Here is a 9,394-nt window from a genome sequence, read left to right on the forward strand (position 1 = left end):
CCTAGGTTTGTGTGTGCGGTCGGAGGGTGTTACAGATGTTTGAGAGGACTTTTGTGGGGGTGATATTTATTATTCCAAAACCTCATAATTTGTGCAGTTATAGTTCCTCCTCAGTCTGGTCTACTCTCCTGGTGGCCGATTGCATTAACTTTAACTTAAGTTAAAAAGTAAGCAAGAGGTTACAGAAAGTTAACAATGCAAATTATACCTTAAAATGTACTTCTATGAGCGCACCCTCTACCCTTAAAAAAGACAAAACACAACCTCAGTTGACTTTTTTTAATGAATAAGTAAATTCATTCAAATGAATGGAAGTAGACAGATATTAAATAGAGGCAATTGCTAAGCAATCATCCAATATATCTTTGGGGAGAGAGGTTTCATCTGAGGCTAAGGCAGCAATCCAACACACAAGTGCACAACTGTAAAGGTTAACACCCATTTCATCCCTGCTTTCATTGGGTTCAGAGAACAAACAGTGACTCCAGTGCACCCTCATGGTTCTCTAGTGTATCAAGTTGTTGGCTCAGAGACGTGTAATTGCTGCCACCATTCCCCAAACACCTAATATAAAAAGAGTAACACTTAAAACTCATTTTAACTCATGGATGACACATCCCAGCTTTCATTTCATGTCATCAAATAATGCCAAATTTTTGCTGAAGGTTGAAAGCCAGTGTTTGTGAATCCTGTGCCACTCAAGACATGGCAGCACAATTATGTGATTCAGCTGTTGAGAACACATCATTGTGTGAGTTTTAGAATATCAGGCACTACAAACTGGCTGCTAGTGCTTCTGTAGTGACACAGAAAATCTGATCTTAAACCTGTAGGAAATGGCTGCCCGGATTACATTTCTCAGATAACATGTGATCACTGTATTTTAGAGTGGAAATTAAATGTACTGTATATAAGACATTTTAGAATTTTCAGTCAGTCTTATCAGTCCACAGGTTGGCACTTCAATAATCAAAAGCTTGACTGAAGCTACGCTTGTGTCCTCCTCTGTTGCCTGTGCCACCACTCCGGAAGCCATTACTGCGACCACCATTTCCCCCAAAATTTCGCCCCCTTCCACGTCTGAACCCTCCTCCTCTGTCACTGCGGTTGCCCCTGCCAAAGCCTCTGTCGCCACGGTTACTGAACTGCTTCTCCTCCAGCTCTGGGAGTTCTGTGGCTACAGTCAGTTGCCACCGGCGACCATCTTTCCAGTTATCCTGTTGAAAGATCAAGTGGGGTGAAAAAGGACGTCAGCAGATCTACCACATTTTCACCAAATTAATCTTGAGGAGTTTTCGCTGTTCTCACCTGAATCTCCTTGACTTTGCCAGCTGCGACATCAAAACAGACTCCCTGTTATAAACACAATGAGAGTGAGATAGTGAGCGATTCTGACTCACTCTTTTTGAGGGGAGTCAGTCAAGGTATGTGCTGTGCAATGAGAATAAAAGCCACAGGACATGCTCACTACAAAGTTTCACATATCTACTTTAAATGAGTTGTGTATGTCTAGCATGTCTGTAGCAGCACACTACACAATATTGTTTTTTAAGAAATGACACCATCTTCTCTTATTTTGTATTTTGATTTACCACCAGGTTTCCACATTTACTTTTTCAGTTTCCAAGTCCATTGCATACATTTTATGAGACACTGTGGTTCTTTAGAACACTACTGACCTCCATCCATACTCAACACCAAACCATGGCTAAAAAGTAGAATCTGAAAGGCTGAAGCTAAAACGTTTCACAGTGGCTAAAATAAACTGAAATTAGAAAAACAGGTCATCTAATGGCGCTTTTCCACTAGCACCTACTCGACTCAACCTTTTGGGTTTTCCACTAGGCGATAGTACCTGGTACCAAGTACTTTTTTTGTACCTACTCGGCCGGGGTTCCAAGCGAACGGAGTCAAGCCGAAAATGTGGCGTCAACAGAGTGCAGGCCACTGATTGGCCAGGGAGTGATGTCACTGGATGAGTCATGAGAGCGACTCGTTCACAAGAATCAAACCCGCAGTTTTTAAAACCCTGACAACAGCGACCTTGCGTTTTTATTATTTCTGTGAACGAGATAAACGGCTACACGCAAACCAAACGCTCCATGTCCTTAGTTGTGTTGTGTTTGTGCCGCATACAAATTACGCCACTGGAGTTTCGGGCCGCCTCCACCCACGTTGAGGTGGTACGCAATTGTAATGGAAAACGACCGAAGTCGGGTCGAGGCGAGTAGTGCTAAAACTGTGTAATGGAAAAGCACCATAACAAATAACATTTCTCTGAAGCACCAAAGACACCTCACTTATGTACATACCGCTTTGCCTTTGAGGAAGGTCATTCTGTTGATGTGGTTCTCGATCTCTTCTCCGAGCTGTTCTTTGAGGCCTTTCCAGGCATAACTCATGCTATGCATCTCCTGAGAACACACCAGCTGCATAGTGGTGAAACCCTGCAAAAGCAAACAGGTTAGGTGGGACTGGGGTTGTGCAGAACATAAAAGCACAACAAATTCATGGCAGAACCTAAATGCAGCAACAGCGATAACATGTCAGATGAGTGTGTGTGTGTGTGTCTAAAGTCTGCTGTAGTGTGAATCATCCTGCAGTTGTTGACCAACCCTTGCAGGGTACAGGGTACGCCTGCTGACGTGTTTTAACTATGCAACATGACATAAAACTCTATGAAGCCATCTTGTCTGGCAACGTCATGTGTGTGAGCAGTGGCTGCTGTTATACAGTGGTGTGTCTAGATATTACTGTACATGTTTTGTGATTTCCTTCTTTATTTGGGAGTATGTGTGTGTGTTATGTGCAGGTTGTTTATGAGGAGAATAAAACCAAACCAAACTTACAGAGTCAGAGCTGAGCAGTGACCTCTGCTCAAGACTAGTGGCTCCAGAAATATGGGCCAGGGCAGCGGCCAGAGCTTCAACTGCTCCTCTTTCCTCAATTAGCTTCTCAGCTGACTCTCTGAAGTACCCGATAGCGGTCACTGGAACAGAGTCCAGAAACCTGGATGCAATAAAGAAATAAAATCACAACAATCAGATACTTCTGTGTTTTCTGTCAGGAAATTTGCTTTACAATGAGTGGTAATTATGCAGGGCAGAGTCCATTTCTACAGATTTAAAGTAGTAAATTAGTTCAGTAGTCTCATACTTCCAAATCAAAACATAGACATTTTCCCTTTGCTCTCATTTCCCAGAATCACCTACCTGACAGCATCCTTGCTTGATGACTTGATGATCTCACTGGCTGTGGGAACACCAACACGTCTAAATGTGATGCCCTGGAATAATACCAAATACAATGGATTTAGTTTGACACTCAAAAGAGAAACACCCGATCGCAGAGAATGAAAGCAGATTCTTTGTGAATAAGATGTACAGTTTTACACACCAATTCTGGCTACGGGGTAAAGGAGACTTTCAGTCTGGTTTTTCTCTCTAATGAAACACTGTCACTCCTTCTGCATCTTCATTTCCCTCCCATGTGTAGCACAGGTGTGACTAAGGTTTTTTTTATTTTATTTTTACATAGATGCTCAACCAACTAAACTCTTCTTTGCTCATCTGCCTTCTTCTACTTTTGACTGCATTTTTAAAAAAAGGGCACATACTGCTTTGTTTTCTACGTAGCGCAGCTGGTCCTCTTCTTTCCTCTGGTAGAAACAGATGCAGACTCCGGTCCTGCCTGCTCGGCCCGTACGCCCCGAACGATGGATGTATGACTCCACATCCTGACAACAACCGCAGAGACAGAAAACATCTCAGAGAGAGTATCAACCAAAGGATACAAGTGTAGTGCAGCTGAAGCACACACAGACTCATTTTAAATGAAACCAGCACCATCTAGAGTACAACATCTAATTAGCACGTCCCATTAATAGAACAATATTCTCATGTTAGAGTTTTCTTATTGATTACTGGCAACACACCTTGGGAGGAGAACACTGGACCACCAGGTCGACCTCTGGGATGTCTAATCCACGGGCTGCAACATTGGTGGCAACCAGAACCTCAAAAGTCCCATTCCTGAAGCCTTTTAGAGTCATCTCTCTCTGTTTCTGAGGAATATCGCCGTGGAGGGACTGGGCACTCTGAAAACGTGCAAACAAAGTCAAGTGAGAAATGAACACTAGAGAATTTGTTTGCTTCATAGCTGTTTCATTCTATCTCTAATGGTATTATTTTGGGGGAATTGATAGATTGAAAACTCTGAATTACAAAAATAGAAAATAAAAACCGAACACACATTTTGAGCAGTTTGGTTAACAGTTGTCATGAAACTACACAATATAATGTGAGTGATATGTCAGTTGATGACATGAGTGTGCGTATGCATGTGTTATTATGTGCGTATGCATGTGTTATTATGTGTGTGTGTGTGTGTGTTTCTACCTGTTTGATGGATGCATTCAAGGACAATTCATTGGCCTCTTTCTTTGTTTCACAGAACACAATGGTTCTTCCGTGGCTGCCGCTGTAAACCTGGATTACATCCCCTAAAACGGCTGCACGCTGCGACCAGTGGGACGTTATGGCCAGATGCTACGGAGGACAGAGCAGGCAAGGAGACAAAAAGATAGACAGGAAGTTTCAGTTGCTTTAACTGCCCCTTGTTACGAGCAACTTTGACTGATCTAAGCCTGAGAACTAAGATTCCTGTAATGCTTGTTAAATGACACCCATCACCTCTCTCTCATAAACACACTTACTTCCACAGTGGTTGCAGCTTTCTGCGTTTTCTTGCCGATCAGGTCAACATGTTTGCACCCTGGTCTCATGTATCTCTTGGCAACCTCGTACACCCAGGGGGGGCAGGTGGCCGAAAACAGAAGGGTCTGTGGGTTGGAGTCGGAATCTGGAGAGGATCACACACACAAAATTTCCAAAAATGTACATACATGACCACACTACATTGAGCAATTAATCTACTATAATATACACTTAAGACACACAAACCTAAATCCTAGCACTCAACCCTCAACACAGACGTAGAAAATAACTTCACAGATTGACTTTACCTTTCTGATATGATGAAGCCAAAATCTCCTCAACCTGCTCTGAAAATCCCATGTCCAGCATTTGGTCCACTTCATCCAGAACGGCGTGTTTCAGTTTAGTGAGGTCGAGTTTATGGTTCTGGATGTGGTCTTTGATGCGGCCAGGGGTTCCCACCAAAATATCAATCCCATTACGGATTGCATCAACTAGAAAGGAGAGAGTGGGGTGGAGGGAGTTGTTGTTAACATTAATGTAGAACGCATGTTGTTAAAGCAGCAGACAGAAGTCAGGCCGAGAAACAAAATGTATATCTACAACGTCCTGTTATTCATGTTCTATCCTTTTAAAATAGCTCCGTAAAATGACTTTAAATCATGAAGGAGTCACCAATGTCATTTTTACATGAGACTTACTCTGTGGGTTGTATGAGCTGCCTCCATAGAAACAGGCCAGAGACAATCTCTTGGAGATGTCTTTGAAGTCCTTTGCGACCTGGATAGCCAATTCTCTGGTTGGAGTTAACACCAGGACCTACACACGGACACATAAGAGACTCAGTCACACACAAACATACTCAGAGCACAACTGGTGCCGGGTTTCACTGATTGGTGTGAAAGTGTGTGTGTGTGTGTGTGTGTGTGTGTGTGTGTGTGTGTGTGTGTCCGTACCTTGGGAGCCCTGCCTCTGACTGACATCGCCGAATCCTTCTGGAGCTTCTCCACCAAAGGGATGGCAAAGGAGAAAGTCTTTCCTGTTCCTGTACGGGCTTGGGCAATTACGTCCTCTCCGTCATACACATGATTAAAGGTCTTCACCTGAATGTCAAACAGGTAAGAGACTCCCCGAGCTGAGAAAGGGAGATGGAGAGAGGTGACGGAGGGTGATGAGGGGAAGAAAGTGGGCAGACAGGACAGGGAGAGAAAGACAGAGGATCAATGGTAATTTGTTATTCAACACCCCCAAAAGCACCTCAGCAGCTCCAAAGCCCCCTTGTATATTTTCAACATCACTGCCCAAAACTAAGCAGAGCGGCAGACACGTCAGGTTTTAGACAGGTGCTGGTACACCTCTGTTCTCACATCACAGTTAAGGTACACAAATCTAGTATCATGTTTACCTTTTAGTTTATCAATGGTAAATTGGGAGATCCGGAAGTTGGAGAAGGCTCCTTCCTTCTGCTCTGGTGTCAGCTGCTGAACAAATGAACAGAACAGTCTATATCAGTGTTATCTTACCCTGTGGCCAACTTTGAAGAGTGCTTGTCAAAGAAAACAACCCACAAATGGCAAGGACTAAAAACTAGCAATTCATTTAAATTGACTCATTTACATTTGTGAAACATTTTAAACACGCTGTTGTGGAATTACTTTTGCCCTAAATAAATCCTGCAAAAGAGAGTTATGTATTTTCATGACCTCAAAGGGCAGTCATCACACAGAACGTGTCAATACAAACGTTCATCTTCTCCTGAGAGGAAAAACTGTACAGTCAGTCTGTGAGACGCACCGTTTCTTTTTCGCTGTCACTAGCTGAGTCTTCACTCGACTGGGGAGTCTGGATGGGCGTCTGAACAGGGGCGCTTGGGGTGGAATGTCCATTCGTTGCTTCCTCTGCAATTGCTTTCTTTTGCTTCTTCTTTTTTTTCTTAAACCCCAAGATAAAAGAGGAAACATTAGACAGGGGGCAGAATGTGACCTTGTCTACCAGAGCGTGGCCAGAGAATATGCAATTATGTTTTAAGCAAAATTCTAATCACCTGTTTAGCCTTTACACCATTTACCATGACAAATCATCTAATGCCCAACAAAACTGGATGCATAATAAACATAGTTTGGTGCCCATCTAGTTCCAGGACTGGGCCTTTGTGATAAGGGAATCTATCTAACAGGTAACTACATATTCACACCATCATCACTGACCTCTGTGCCTTCTTCAGTGTTCTTCTTCGGTGTTTCCACACCATTACTGTTGCCATTCATGTCTGTGACATCATTTATGTGGTCGGTAACTTGGTCCACTGTCAACTTGTCTTTTTTCTTTTTCTTCTTTGGTGCTGGAGGTTCACAGTCTGGGTCCTCCTGCTCCAGCTTCTTCTTCTTCAGCTTCTTGCCCTCCTTGATCTTATTCTTTATTTTTTCCAATGGAAACAATAAAAGGCAATAGGTTTCAGTTAGTTTCTAGTTCACTGACAAACATTTTAATTATATCTTGGAGTGTAAGGTATGATATACCGAAGTGGTTGAATATGCTCAATTTTTCACATTTGGATAACTATTTAAGTGAATCTAAATTATTTTTGCTTATGACTGCAGTACTCAGTTCAACACCACATAGTGACTTTATTTTGATTTCTCATACAACTGAATCATTGTGCAGCGATCTAATAATTGAGGCACTGACAGAACCTGGTATGCTCTAATGTAAATTTCAGTTACTAAGCATATATACTGTTTCATATAAACTAATAGACAATTTTATTTGTCATTAAACAAGTACCTACCTACCTAGCGAGGGGTTTATTTTCCATAAAATATCTGTTTCACACATTTAATATCAAGCTGTAATTTCCAACATTATCACAATGGGGTTCAAAATTATCATGTATTTGATTTGCACGACTAAAGGTGCAGTCAGATAAGGTTTTTTTGAGTCCACATGTAGTGCTGCTTTTGATCCATAAACAACATCAGCTACACGACCGTTTTGATAATCACTTAATCAGACTTCTTTTGTCTTTTCGGACTGTTGCCCCAACCTATTTTAGCTTTGGTGTGTACATAAAAACAGGCAACTGACTGTATGTACACAATTAATCAAAGTAAATACAATCAATTATGCATCAAAGCTCTTTCATGACCTTGGAAATTGTAGTTCAACATAATAATCCCAAGTTTTCTGGGAGTGGTGTTTGGAATGCTTTGTTAAAAGGTGATAAAAAAAATAAAAAGGATCAACTGTAAGAATCATTAGTAACAGCTATAATTGAACCTAATTGGTTTTTTTCACTATTATGATCAGGTTGTTTTGAATACTTGACTAACAGCTGACGAGTCCAGCTGTATAAGACGTCATCAGGTCGCGCCCACAGTGCAGATACACACACGTGTGTAAGTAGTGTCCCACATGCTTCGACGTAGTCAACCCGTGAATCCAAGTGCTGTACACATCAGCTCGCTAACACATGGGCAAGCCATGTGACCTGCTAGCTAGACTAGGTGGCTACATTAACAATGTGTGCTAACATTACCGTAGCAGCGCGGCACCTGAACTTTCTTAATTCACACCACTGCTGATTACACGATGCTAATAATGTGTCATTACCAGCGTCGCTACATAAACCAACCCTTTGATTAGGTCGCTAACAGTTAGCTAGTCGGTTAGCTGGAGCCACATGTTGTCAAACATGGAGCAGGACGCCGCTCGAGCTACACGGATTTTTCTCTTCCTCTCACAGTGACACGCGCCCTCTGCTCACCTTCAGGGTTTTAGCCTCCGCCACAGTGTCCGTAGTCTCCTCCATGGCTTGATCTTCGGTCTCGAAGGTGATTTTTGTCGGCATTTCTTCCCGGATGAAACCCCTCTGCGTGGACACACAGGCTAACCCTCGGGCGCGCGGATGAAAGGAACGCGCAAGGCGGCGCGCGGAGGTGTGTTCACGAGCCAGACGTAGAAATGCAAGCACTAGATGGGACACGCCCCCTGTCTCCCTCTTGTGGAGGAAAAGCTGCAGCAGCGCACGATGACCACAACCTTGTTTAAAGCATGGATCTATATGTGGGCCGTTTTCCCATGATTCCATGCTCTGTAGTCGTTATGTTGCCATAGAAACGCCCCCAACCTTTAAAGGGAGTCCTAAGCAATTTATTTTTTTTAAATGTTTGAGATAACATCATCATTTCGTTATTAAAAACTGGTACTTTTTTGAGGTTTGTCTTAATGAGCTATTTTCTGTGAGCCACATATCGGCTGTGTGGCTATGGCACAAAATCCAGGATGAGATTGAATACTGTGTGGTAGTCAGTATACATCCGCATCTATGACAACAATATAATATAACAAATAGTTATAATAGGTATCCATGTGTGAATCAGATTTGTTCAATTTATTCAAGTAAAATAATCTCATGAATGGACAAGATATAAATAAAAATAAACATGTATACAGTCAGTAGAAATACCTACTTAAAATCAGGAAAGAAGAATCTAATTATCAAATCAAATTCTGTAAGGTTGTTCTGAAATGTATAAAATATTCTTCTGTTATATTGGTATCAGAATCATCATAATCATCAGAATATGATGATGGTGATTGTTATTGTAATGTTCGTGTCACATTTCCTCCCACAACACAGTCTCTGTTTTTTACCGTTGAGGATTTTTTAAAAAAGTTTT

The 9,394-nt window shown here is 42.1% G+C and overlaps 1 protein-coding gene across 2 annotated transcripts; it reads right to left on the bottom strand.

Annotated features, from left to right (window-relative positions):
- Window positions 1-265: 265 nt before the first annotated feature.
- On the bottom strand, window positions 266-8,636 carry ddx21 (DEAD (Asp-Glu-Ala-Asp) box helicase 21). Of its 2 annotated transcripts, none has more exons than XM_070827991.1 (16): window positions 8,479-8,636; window positions 6,923-7,129; window positions 6,510-6,647; window positions 6,121-6,193; window positions 5,672-5,850; window positions 5,417-5,534; window positions 5,024-5,209; window positions 4,715-4,860; window positions 4,398-4,547; window positions 3,935-4,096; window positions 3,617-3,736; window positions 3,213-3,286; window positions 2,850-3,009; window positions 2,313-2,447; window positions 1,309-1,353; window positions 266-1,217 (listed from the first exon to the last, which is right to left on the bottom strand). In XM_070827991.1, exons 1-16 carry the CDS (start codon window positions 8,560-8,562, stop codon window positions 963-965), a joined length of 2,232 nt encoding a protein of 743 aa, XP_070684092.1. In that variant the 5' UTR covers window positions 8,563-8,636; the 3' UTR covers window positions 266-962. The 2 variants fall into 2 exon arrangements, with proteins under 2 accessions (XP_070684092.1, XP_070684084.1); XM_070827983.1 differs by having other exon boundaries at window positions 6,121-6,196.
- Between the last annotated feature and the right edge of the window lie 758 nt (window positions 8,637-9,394).

Source organism: Pempheris klunzingeri, chromosome 1 (assembly GCF_042242105.1).
Source record: "Pempheris klunzingeri isolate RE-2024b chromosome 1, fPemKlu1.hap1, whole genome shotgun sequence".
In the NCBI taxonomy this organism is placed as follows: domain Eukaryota; kingdom Metazoa; phylum Chordata; class Actinopteri; order Acropomatiformes; family Pempheridae; genus Pempheris; species Pempheris klunzingeri.